Source organism: Amblyomma maculatum, chromosome 3, assembly GCF_055883805.1.
Source record: "Amblyomma maculatum isolate TAMU_Amacu chromosome 3, ASM5588380v1, whole genome shotgun sequence".
Taxonomy (NCBI): domain Eukaryota; kingdom Metazoa; phylum Arthropoda; class Arachnida; order Ixodida; family Ixodidae; genus Amblyomma; species Amblyomma maculatum.
In genome coordinates, this window is record NC_139346.1 from 161,561,914 (window position 1) to 161,574,325 (window position 12,412).

Sequence of the window (12,412 nt, forward strand, 5' to 3'; positions counted from 1 at the left end):
CGTGCTTCTAGTTACTAAGACAACGCGTTTTTCTTTGCAACCGCGAAACGAACTTGGAAGTGCGCGTGTTTTACAGTGAGGATGACATTTTTACGAAGTGAAAAGGTGGCAGGTAAAGGTAGGAAAATAGCGGCAGCGCGGATATGGAGTGCAGCATATGTCACGGCGAAAATGCGATAGGGCAAATGAAAACTGGGGCACAGAAAAGGGCACGAAGCAAACATATCGAAGCGTCTCCGAACCATCGTTCGTTGCAGCGCGGCAACCTTTTAGCCGAGAATCCGGACCGACGTCACAAACTACGCTCCTTCGACGTCATCGTCTCCCGATAGTGGCCCCATCACGCGGAGTCTCCAGTAAACAGATGTCGCAGCCATCGCAGCAGTGGCAGCAGCAGCAGGCAGCAGTGGAGGCGAGCAGCCGAACAAGCCGTGCATCGGCGGTTGCGCGAGCCAGTCCGTGTTGTACGCTGGCTTGTCGGATCGCCGTGCGGAGCAATGCTATGATCAACACCATCCGTGTAGTGCTGGCCCCATCACCGGGTGATCTGGGCAACAGCGACGAATATGGGCGATCCGCTGTACAAGCCGGCCACCGTTTGCGGATTCAAGAGACCGCCTGAATAGCACCAGTGAGCCCTTTTGATTTCGGGCGCCGCTCGACACCGTCGACGGTCGAGCGTGGCCCAACATGTTGCTCAAGGAATACAGGATCCCGCTACCCCTGTCGGTCGAGGAGTACCGGGTGGCACAGCTCTACATGATCGCCGTGAGTGTGTTGTTCCCCAGCTTCTCTTCGCCTCTTTCCTATCCCGGCTAGCGAAATCTGCGCGGTGCGACAGGTTGAAGCCCTGCGCCGCCGCCGATGTCCGCGCCTAAAGACACCGACTGCATTATAACGGGCCTCATGGCTTGGCGTTGGTCGCCTAGCTACAAGGTGCGATGCCAGGTACCATTATCCTCGTCGTAGATATCAACACCGCCATCCTTGCGTTTTTTGTTTTGATAGCGAAGACGAGCAGCGTTGATAAGAACAAGGTGTGCGCTTAAAGTACATACGTGCGTGCGTGCGTGCGTGAATCGAAAGCGCCAACATATAGGTTTCGTTATCGCACTCATCGACGCGTCGCGGGTCTGCGGTAGCTCCACACGGGCGATCTCGCTCGTAGACTTATGTAAGCCCCCTTTCAATGTGTCTGACAGCATTGAAGGACACGGCTCTCTGCCTTTTCGATTCGAGGCAGTCAGTTGTAACCGGGCGCTGTACGGGTGTTCGCACATAGCTCCGCGCTGATCGTTCGGGCTGTCAAACCGTACCTCGAGAAGGGAGTGACGGAGCGGCATTTCCGCTCTGCTTGAATGAATGTGTTTACCGTGATGCGGCGGTTGTCACTTGCATGTTCTCATATGGTTCTAATATCCTATCGATTCCTGGACATTTCTTCTGCTCAGCACGAAGTAAATATGGTCAAGAACATGGATGTGCACTGCGCTGCTCGCTTTTTGCTTTTTAACACAGTGCAGCGTAAGTTCGCGCCGATCTGTAGTGCACAGTTCGGTTTCAGTTATGTATTTGGCTGCAGAATCGATTGCCGTGCTGCTCTATTATTTACCGCAGATGACTACATGCTTTCAATTCACTTTCTCCCTACTTCTCATCTCACAAGCGCACTACAAAAACCATGGCCTTGGAAATATTTCAGGCCTTGACCCATGTTAAGGCCGCATTCCGAGATCACTATCTTGCGAGTTTTCGAGGCATCCGCACAAGTGTTCACCAAGGGCAGGCGTCGCAGCTGGGAGCTGTTTAAAAAAGGAATCTTGTCTGTGGTTGATCGGCTCGTGAAAAGACAAGGCCTGTTCCAATCCAAGTGGGCCGAGATAATGTAAACATGACGAGTGCTCTGGACCTCGTGCTGATGGCACGCTTGGACGTCATAGAGGGGGGCAGACGCATGGTTCTATCTTTTCTCTTCTCATTCTGCTGGCACCAATGAAACGCACCAGAAGTCCGGGGAGTTTACTGTGGCAGAAAATAGTGCACGGCCCTCGCGGACTTTCGAATCTAAACAGATGTATTTTTAGAGTCTGAAGAAAGAAGATAGGTCAGGCGGTTGCTTGGGGCATTCATTTATGCTTGGAGCAATGCACATGTGAATCTCCATTGGCACAAAATTGAGATATGCGTATATTGACGGTAACATAGTCCTTTGCACAGTTGTGTGACATTCAATTGAAGTACCTTTATTGATTCTAGTTTGCTGTGTTACATTTCAGTTAATTGTCAGGCTTTGCTAGTCAGACATCACATTCATCCCATTTAGTACAAAGGGTGGGGCAAGCAGGAAAGAAGGTTAACGTGAGCAAGTGCTCGTGTTGGTCTTCCTTTCTGATATCCTTTGAGCTGAAAGCATACATTAAATTTGCATGCTTACGGTTGCTTCCAGGCCCTTTAGACTGGGGACATTGAGTACAAAAACCGTCATGGCTCACTTTTTTATTTCTGTTTTAGTGTCGCATGTATTGTAAATCATGTTGAATTTATGGCTCACTTTCTTATTTCTGTTTTAGTGTCTCATGTATTGTAAATCATGTTGAATTCTTAGTGAGCTAGTGAATTGTAGAATGTGTGATATATGCAGCTGTTTAGATGACACTGTTCAAAAGATTGCAAAGTGATTGTTAGATATTTGCATAAATGATGCATGACTGGAAATGTGCCATTTCATCCTATGGCAATTATTTTGAAAGGTAGCTTACTTTGTGCCATCTGGCAAATGTAGGCTGTTAATTTTAGCGCAAATTACTCAGGAATAGTGTAATGTGGCTATTATAGCAAAATTTAAGACATAGATGGAACAAACTAAAATTTGTTGTACATGCATGATATAATACTGTGCATTGGTTATTAGCGGTTCATTTTATTGAGATTCTTTTGTGGTTGTGCGCTATTGATATTTTAGCTAGCTGTAGTAGGATTACGGTGCCATCTTGTAATATGTGCGCATGCTTTTACCTGTTGTGCGCTATTGATATTTTAGCTAGCTGTAGTAGGATTACGGTGCCATCTTGTAATATGTGCGCTTGCTTTTACCTCTGAATTTTCGGGCATAAAAGCTGAAGGGACAACTAACTACTTTTGAGAATGAACAGCCCCACTAAGTCATCCCGTTCATTGTCCATGGAAAAAAGCGCTAAGTTTGAAACACTGGCCACCTTCAAACATGTTGTTATATTACTTGCTATGACTGATTTGTGCGGGATGTTTGATTCTTTCATTCCTAAAAATTAGGTTTGTGTGATCTTCTGTTCCAGCTCTACACCAAAGTTCATGAAGAATAATTTTTGGTATCATTTCATGCCCATGCTCTCACATTGTGCGCTGTGCATCATCAGTATGAGATATCCTGTTGTACTAACGAAAAATTGTACAGCAGAGCATGTGTTATCTATGCCAGTGCAAGATTTAAATAAAGGGTGGCCACTCCACCCCTTTTCAGAGAAAAGTTATGTACAGGAAAACATGAAGAACCCCGCTTTTTTAACAAAGAAAGTTCAAGGAATGCATTGCTCAAATAGGACCCCCTCCCCGCCACCCACTCTGAAGATGTGCCCACCTGTAACTCTGCCCCTGATGAATGCTATTGGACCACCTCATCAGCAATGTGTCTCTTGATGTCTTATCTTGCAGAAAAAGAGCCGTGAAGAAAGCAAAGGAGTAGGCAGCGGTGTTGAGATTATAGTGAATGAGCCTTACACCGATGGGCCGGGAGGTTCAGGCCAGTACACCCGCAAGATTTACCACATTGGCAGCCACTTGCCAGGTTGGTCACTCCATAACCTTGCTTCTCGTGTACTTCTTGATGTGCTGTATTTCATAATAGGCTCCTGAACTGTGGTGTAATCGTTGACTGTAGTGCTAAGCCTGTGGTGGTAATAACTCTAACTACTGTCCACAGCAGCTGCTTTACTTCCTTGGCTAGCAGTCATGTGAAGTCGGTTTGGTATTGTAAACAAACACAGGACCACTGAGAAGAAGGGCTGATTCGGGGTAAACATTCACTGTTCTGCCAAATATCTCGTGGGCAGGAATGTAGCTATAAACATTTTCCTTGTGGTGAGATCACACCTCTATCTTGAGAGGAAACATTCTGGGTATGAAGCAAAGGTTAGATGAAGATTGAAGTAAAGTATGTTTAATGTACAAAACTTGTGTAACGTGAACAGAGTTTATAGACAGATATTTTGCTCTAGCTTACATCAAGTGTGCAAATTATAGCCACCTTGATTTGTATCCTTTATAGATTGAACAAATTTTCAGTCTCCTTTGAGTTTGGATTGCCCAAAGCGAACTGTTTTAGAGGCTGACTTGTTTTGAAAGACATAATAAAATCTGACAATGCCTCTGCACGATATGTAATCCTTGCTGTGAAGCCATAAAGGAGATTTACCATGGAATGAAGCACATATCACCGTTCAGTATTCTTGAAAGGTGTATGCATTTTTCTTTCCATGGAACTAGCTATTGCTCTGAGATGGTATCCTATTTTCGTGCAGCTTTGTACTTAGGCAAATTTTTTTCACCCTTACCCACGTGTGTGGATTTTATTTTCAGGTTGGTTCAAAGCACTTCTCCCGAAATCGGCACTGACTGTTGAAGAGGAGGCCTGGAATGCATACCCCTATACCAAGACTCGCTACACATGTCCATTCATTGAGCGTTTCTACCTCGAAATTGAGACCAAATACTTTGCCGATGCTGGAGAACAGGAAAACGTTTTTGAGCTGTCTGGAGCAGAACTGCGTAACTTGCAAGTTGGTAAGGGCTTCTCAGTTCCTTGCATTATTAGTGTGTTTTTATTTATTTTATGCTGTCTCTCTCTCTCTTGGTCTGCATGTTTATTGCCCTGAAGTAGGTTAGCCACTTTGGGACACGTCTAAAGCCTGTGCGCAGTGTTACATTGAAGCTGTAAGCAGGGAAAGTTCAGAGTGCGGCCTATAGTGGCCTGCTTCCAAATGTGAACTTTCTCTACATGCAGGAGGAGTAAGAACACATTTCATTTATTCTTTGATTCTTCATTAAGTTTGCTTCCAAACCAGTCAATTACAACCAGAGGTTTCCACGTTGACAGTGGGATTACTTTCATTCCTCATAGTACAGACAGTTCAACTTGCCTAGTTGAATGTGTTGTCAGAAAAACTTATTAGTGTGCACACTCCGTAGTAGGACATAATGGTTACACAATTAGCTCAAATTAACAAACCAACATATTTATTTAAAGTTTTAATGGGCACCGTTGTATTGTGCATGACATATTGAAGACTGTCAACATCAAAAATGAGTCCAGTTTGTAAATTTTCCTAAGTGGCCATGTAGTTAGAAGTATCAAATGCCCAAAAATATGCATTTGAAAGCTTATTGAGTGCATTTTCCTGCATTGCATATATATAATATCATCGCTGCATGTTGTGCTATGACAAAAATTGTGTTAACTTCCTCTGTACCTTCAAATACACAGAATGTCTGTATTTAGTGCATGAAAAACGTGAGTGACATTTAAAAACATAGAATTGCTGGAAAGCCAACTCAATGAGCTTTGAAATGTATTTTTGATGTTGCATATTTCGTACTCTATTGCTGATTAAGAACAAGAAAATTTTAAATAATTAAGGACTCACTTTTGATGTTGGCAGCCCTCCACTTTGAAATATGATATCGCCCCTTACAAGAGAAAGTTTATTTGTTCATATTAGTTCATTGTCTACTGATTAGGCGACATCAGGTATAGTAAAATCTCATTAATTAGACCTTCGTTAATTCGAAAGTTCGGATAATTCGAACTAGGAGCACTGTTCCGGCCGACGCCATGTAAGTCCGTGTCTAAGTCATGTAGGTTGTACGCTCGTTAATTCGAACAATCGGCGGCCTCACCCCAGTTAAATCGAACGGGAATAGCGTCGAGGTGCGACCCACGCACTCAGCCCGCGATCACAGAAATAGACCTTCTCGAAACTTGATTGCATGGAACAGTGATGCCCGCGCACTCGTGCCCGCCATGACAGCTGCAACAACTATCAGAAGCTCCCCATTTCCGAAGATAGCTCATTCGTAGTTTCGGTTTCACTTTCTTGAACTTCGAGTCAACCCGCGGTTGCGATTGGTTGTGCACCTCGCCAAGTCGCGCCGTTTCGGACGCTGCTAGGCGCGTTACTATTATTTTTCTTTCATTTTGCGCGGACGTCGCGCAGTTCTATTGCCTACTCATATATCCCTTGCGTGCCTCCACATACTGCTTCCAGTACGCTGAAACTGCGCTTTAGCCGCGGGCAGTTTCACCGCACAGCGCGCTTCACCGCAACGCTTTGCCGCGTGAGCAGTGCGGTGAAGCACCCTCAGAACGCGATGGGGCTGTTTTGTGAGGAGGTACCATTCCTGCTGCATCGCACTGCAAAGAGGGCAGTGGAGGCTTTACGGTTTTGAAACACTGCTTCAACCTTCCCGACAGTGTTTTCTTGAAGAAACTTAAACAAATTGTCGTTCTCACTTCGGTTTCATCTCATATATGCAGGCAGTCATCATACAGGTGTTAATTACAAGAAATTACTGGGATGCAAACTGTTTTCGGCAGTTTTTTCAGGCTCATTCAATAGTTCGGACTTTCTATTGATTCGAAGATTTTTTCTGGTGCCTTGAAGGCCAAATTAACGAGAGTTTACTGTACATGATATCCGCATTGGTGTACAAGCTGCCTCTTATCTCCCAAGCTCTTAAAAAAGATCTGCAGGTGTTAAAAAAAAATTGCCCCATATTTGTTCTTCTTGCCTAGTCATTCTATAGACATCTGTTCCCACCACCTCTTGGAAGTGAATTTTATGTTTTTATGTATTTAAAGCAGGTACATTTCTGTCAACTGTGTGAACACCGTGTCTGAGTTTGGGTGAGAATGGAAGTAAGGGGCTTGGTCGAAGAGGCAAAGAGATAGTCCAGAAGTTCAGGTTTTTAAGTGTGAGCAGTGTGAGTGACATCCAGTTTAGTGACTAGTATTCAGTTATTGCATCAGTATAGCTACGTCATGTGGGAGAATTCGAATTACTGGACTGACTTTTTTATTTACTCTTGTTGACAAATTTCTGATGTTTTATACTGTTTTTGAAGTGTATGTATATGCATACTCCACTATTTCTTGGTTCATTATACAGATTTGGTTTTGTTGCACTTTTTTTGCAAGAGTCTTCTGATATCTCTGGTTGATACCACAGATTTAAACTTTAAGCAGTGTGACCAATGAAAAATTTTATTGCCTTGCTGCAATTTAAAGAATGATGAAATTGTCAACAGACGTCATCGATGTGGTTCGAGACCAGCTGACTGGCTCGGACTATGTGCGTGAAGAGGACCCCAAGGTTTACGCGTCACAAAAGACGTCACGGGGCCCTCTGGACGATGACTGGATCCAGGCCTACCTTGACCACCGGCAGCTTGGGACGCCCGCACCCCCTCCTGGTGATGGGACTATCATGTGTGCCTACAAGCTCTGCCGGGTTGAGTTTCGCTACTGGGGCATGCAAAGCAAGATTGAGAAGTTCATCCACGATGTGGGTGAGTAGCTTTGGTGTGTGCTCTAAGTTCTCACTGGAGTCCACCTAGACTTTTCAAGTTTTTAACAGTAATTACATGTGACGGCCAGCACTTAGTCCTGGGTTGATTCGATCTCACTGTGCTTGCTATCTATCACCCATGTTTGTTTAAAACATCTGCTTGGATGGCTATTTTGGTGTGATGATGGTCCGGGGTCGGATCCTAGGTTAGAAATTTCCCGAACTGTGAAAATTGAAACATATGTATCATTTACCTTCCAGGCCGTGCTGATGGAGTTAATAAAGTATATTTATTATTATTCTCTAATACCTTCGTCTTCACTATGGCTTAGAAGCCTTCCTTAATGTCATCAATGTAATAGTTGACCACTGTGATGAGCACGTATAAATGGTTGCCATCATTTGCTGAATTGTAGTACAGACTGCAGGCTGGTTGACTAAGGCAAATACTTTGTATATACTTCCCCAGCTGTAACCTGTTGGAAATTAAGCCTGAATCGAGACTAATTTTCTCTTGGAACATGCATTTTGAACCATTGTATAACAAAATTCAGTGCATCCATTTATTTCACTATTTAGAGTTCCTGCCTTGATGCGCTGCCTAACAACATGTCTTGAAGAGACGGGGTAATGTTTAGTGCCATAATCTGTTTATTTATTTATTTATTTTTTGTTCACAAGAAATATGTGCTGCCCGAAGGTAGTTCCAACAACGAGGAAATGCGACATGGCAACTTAAATACAGTCTAAGCTACCCTCAGTCACTGGACTTGAAATTATGAATTTGAGGGCTCCTTTGTAGCACAGTAGGACAGCACGATTCACAATGCTCTGTGCATTATTTGGCTTCCTTCCATTGATGGGAAACAGCAAATATATAGCTGGACATTGCTATGTTACCTGGTGCAACATTGTTTAAACTCCTCATGTTTTTGGTTGGTGCAGAACTCTTACATGCGAGTTGACTTTTTATAGTGATCCATGCCTGTGCATGCAGTTTGTGAGATACTGGTCAGAAGAAACTGTAAAAATGTTTCTTCCAGACGTTTTCTGCTAATTTGAAACCTGTCTAATCGGGCATAGTAGGAATGCCCAGGCCCATTTTTTGTGGCATAGAGGTATAAAGCAGGTCGCATCGCACACCATGTGTGTGTAATGTGCTAGTTTTTGACATGAACTTCTTTGCCGATGCACTTGTCCTGTACCCCCTCTGTGTAGCACTCCGCAAGACAATGCTGCGGGCACATCGGCAGGCGTGGGCCTGGCAAGACGAGTGGGTGGGGCTCACTATGGAGGACATTCGGCAGATTGAGCGTGAGACCCAGGAAGCCCTGGCGCGCAAGATGGCTGCCGACCAGTCGAGTGAAGGGGACGAGGAAGAGGCCCTGGCCCACTCCTGCTCAGCCGCATCCATCCCCAAGGTGGGCACTGCCGCTGCTGCCTTCCCCTCCTCCTGAACACACCACCCTGCTTTGAAAACCTCCCGCTGCACTCCATCCACCCTCGCACCTTGCGTGGATTGAACGAGCAGCTAGTGTGCATAGGAATGCAAGCATCCCGATGCTGTGAAAGCTGTAGCAAACTGAACTGTCAAGGATTCCTTCAAATGTCTGCACATACTCAGCTGCAGCAAACAAACACCCTATTATATCAAATTTTAGCACTGCGAGAGTTTCGGCACTTAAGCTGCCATGTGAACCAACCTATGGCACTAACATGCAATTGGTGGCAAACTGGAGAATTTTTTATGCACAAACCACTCCAGAGAGTTCTCACATTTTCTTGCTCTGCTGTTGTCAAGCGTTGCTGTTGAGTGTGCAGTCAGTTGTGCCTCTGTGTACGGTGCAGTGGTGCAGTGTAGTGGCACGCAAAATTGCTTCAGCTTTAGGAGTTAAATGCAGATGATCTGGAAGAAAGAAGTATGCTTTCCTGGCATGAGCATTGTTTGATATACAAACTGATTCAGCAATAAGCTATAAGGGCTTGGCTTCTCCAGCATTGTAACATCAGTCTTCCCTGACTTCAGACAACAGGTGAATCATGCTAGGCACTGAGCTGGTTAACTAATTTCTGATGGCTAGTTTTTTAACCATTACTATTAGAGGCTTAGTTACAATTAGAGATTTGTAGCAGGCCATTAGTAATAGCCATATCGTTCTTCACAATTTGAAGAATGCAGGTACTTTTGATGTAATCGCTCAATAAATTTCAGCCTTGGCCCACCTGTTTAAAACAGTTAAAACATCTCGCATCATTGGCGCACATACTGCAGTATGCGAGTAAAGCTCGTACTTTGTCGAGCTGGAACACTGAAGTTAATTGTGTTCTTGAAATTCTGCAGTGACATAACTATCATAATGGCCACTTACAAACTGCAATGGTTAGAAAGTTAACCAATTTACTAATTGGGCATGATTAACTTGTTTTTTGATGTCTGCTAAAACTGGCGTTGAAATGCTATAGCAGCCATGTTATCACCTTAAAAATGCTTATATGTAGAAGTTCTAGTTTGCATGCACTGAAACAGCTTGTATAAATAGCGATGTGCAAACATTCGAAACTTTGGATAATTTATTGCAAATAATGTGCTCGCATCTTATCCAGCATTTACCATCTGACTGCTAGCCGTCCTTTGGTAGAGTGACAGCCTGTTATGGGCAGTGGTCCAAGACTCGAACCCCAGACCAAGATGAATTTTGTTCTTGAACTATCGAATTTTTGACAATGCTGCATAGCTTTCCTTTGTAGCCACAAGGCTGCAATTTGATGGATGCTGATCAGTAAATAATCACCTGTTATTTGATTTGATTCATGTGCAAGTGTCAAAGTAACCCGGCTTGTAGAGGATGGTGGAACAAACAAAGTTGTGGCCCTGCACACAGTGCTGCGGTTGCTCTGCGGTAACCACTTTGATCATTCTCAAGTTTCATGAGGTAAAATTTCGAGGCAGAGGGGATACTCCTGCGTGCATTACAGGTCAGCTTGCAACTCTTGCGTCCGTTTCGCAACCCGTCTTGTCACTTTTTGTCACTAGTTCAGTGATCCTTGCCCTTGCTATAACCGGCTGCTGACGTCACTCCTCCAAATATGGAAGTATCTGGTCACCTTGCAATGCTTTGACAGCATTCGTGAGCTCCTTTCTCTTGTGAGCATTAAGTTAGACTGTGGTGCCAAAGCATTACTAGCCCCATTAGGCCAAATTCCACCGGCGACCGTTGTTGAGGCTAAGATGGTCCCAAAAAGATGGCGCATCACGCTGTCGTCGGGCACAGCAGCAGCGCAGCAACAGCACAGCTAGGTGACATGAGGCATCTGACCGTGAAAGGTCATTGCTTTAAGGCCAAGCGCTCTACAGGAGGATCAGATGGCATCATCTATGGGCAGAGTCATGTCAACAACCCTTCAAGGCCAAGTGCGCTTCAGTGTACTGCATAAATGAGAGGCCTCTGTCAAGACAATGAGGACATGATCGAAGAATGTATAGTGCTCTGCTTTTGGCGCTTCTTTCACCGAAATGGAAGGGGAAGCGTCCACATTTACTACGGCTGCACTGGCCGTGTGCGGCCGTCCTTGCAAGTACGCAGATACGGGCAAGGTGCTCAAGCGGAGGAATGAAGCTCGACATGCGAAGAGGGCTGTGCTCGCAAAAAGTAATGCTTTTGCATTTCAACATGTAAGCCATCTTAAGTGTCTCTAGTGAATTTTTTTTTTCTTTTTTTACTGAATGCGGCTGTTAGCAAAGCGATTGCAAGCAAAGTATTAGTCTGCAATATGAAGTTTGTTACTATCATTGGTTCAAAGTTCTTCCTCAATTGTTTAATTCCTGGTAGGCCTTATGGCGTACTTGGCTGATAATGGATGAAAACAAAATTCATATCAAGTGTTTCTTGTTCCTTTTTAAAAATTGGTTTTGTGGAAAAGCATCTGTGTGAAAATTCTGAACTACCTACAGTGATATTCACAAATAAATTAAGATATTCCATGCGGTTTGCAGCCAGTTTTTTATTTTATTTATTTGCATTGCAACTGGATCTTTTTATCATTTGCACAAATCTGTGTATAAGTGGTGGTGGTGTTGAATCTCCTTGAAGTTGTTACACGGTGGCTAATGCCAAAATATAAGATAATCACATCTTGCAAAAAGCTTGCAATACCGAATTTTTGCAGAGAAGGGTTATTGTAGATCGATCATGTGGCTTATACAAAGTGAGACAGCAGTTCATTGTTTAGTTTGCTCCGGAAATGGATTTAAATTGCATCCAAGCATTAGAGCTGGAAAGCACTCGTTTGATATGCGAAACCCTATGTAATCGGTACCCTGTGTTGGGGATGTAGGAGGAGGACTTGACAGGGTGCTAGAGAAAAACTTGCCATTCTCCTTACCTTGTGTACTGCATGAGAAAAAAAAAAGAAAAAGAAAAAATGCTTACGGCAACATGCCTTTTATGAAGTGTGCGCAGCTGTGCTGGGATTTTAAGCGGTTTAAATATTGACTTGCCAGGGATAGGTGTCAAAGGCTATAGTGTTTTATTTTGCTGTCGGATTGCACATATGCTACCTGGACATTGAGTGGCTCTCGCTCTTTTGCTACATGGTGGGCAGAAGTGAAATCGCTCATTGGTCTTTATTAGTATTTAAAAATTAGCAGTTATATGTCCAGGAAAAGCAGTGCAGCAAATAGTAGATTTGGCGCTATGTGTGGAAATAAATATCAAATGTACTATTGTACAGAGTCTAGGCTGTACATAGTCTTGGCTGTGCAGAGCCTAATCAGTGTGAAATCTTTATTCATGTAACTTTGGCACTTTGAGGCA

General features: G+C 44.0%; 1 protein-coding gene across 3 annotated transcripts in view; it reads left to right on the top strand.

The window, feature by feature from the left end:
• The first annotated feature begins 359 nt into the window (after positions 1 to 359).
• The window catches only part of rdgB (retinal degeneration B), a 48,277-nt gene continuing 36,224 nt past the window's right edge, over positions 360 to 12,412 (top strand). For 2 of the 3 annotated variants that reach the window (XM_084598443.1, XM_084598446.1), the window contains exons 1-5: positions 360 to 768; positions 3,691 to 3,823; positions 4,615 to 4,818; positions 7,339 to 7,599; positions 8,817 to 9,019. In XM_084598443.1, the coding sequence (XP_084454569.1) occupies positions 691 to 768; positions 3,691 to 3,823; positions 4,615 to 4,818; positions 7,339 to 7,599; positions 8,817 to 9,019 (879 nt within the window). In that variant the 5' untranslated portion in view covers positions 360 to 690. Of the gene's footprint in view, positions 769 to 1,225; positions 1,525 to 3,690; positions 3,824 to 4,614; positions 4,819 to 7,338; positions 7,600 to 8,816; positions 9,020 to 12,412 lie in introns of those variants that run through there. The other variant, XM_084598444.1, reaches the window with a different exon arrangement.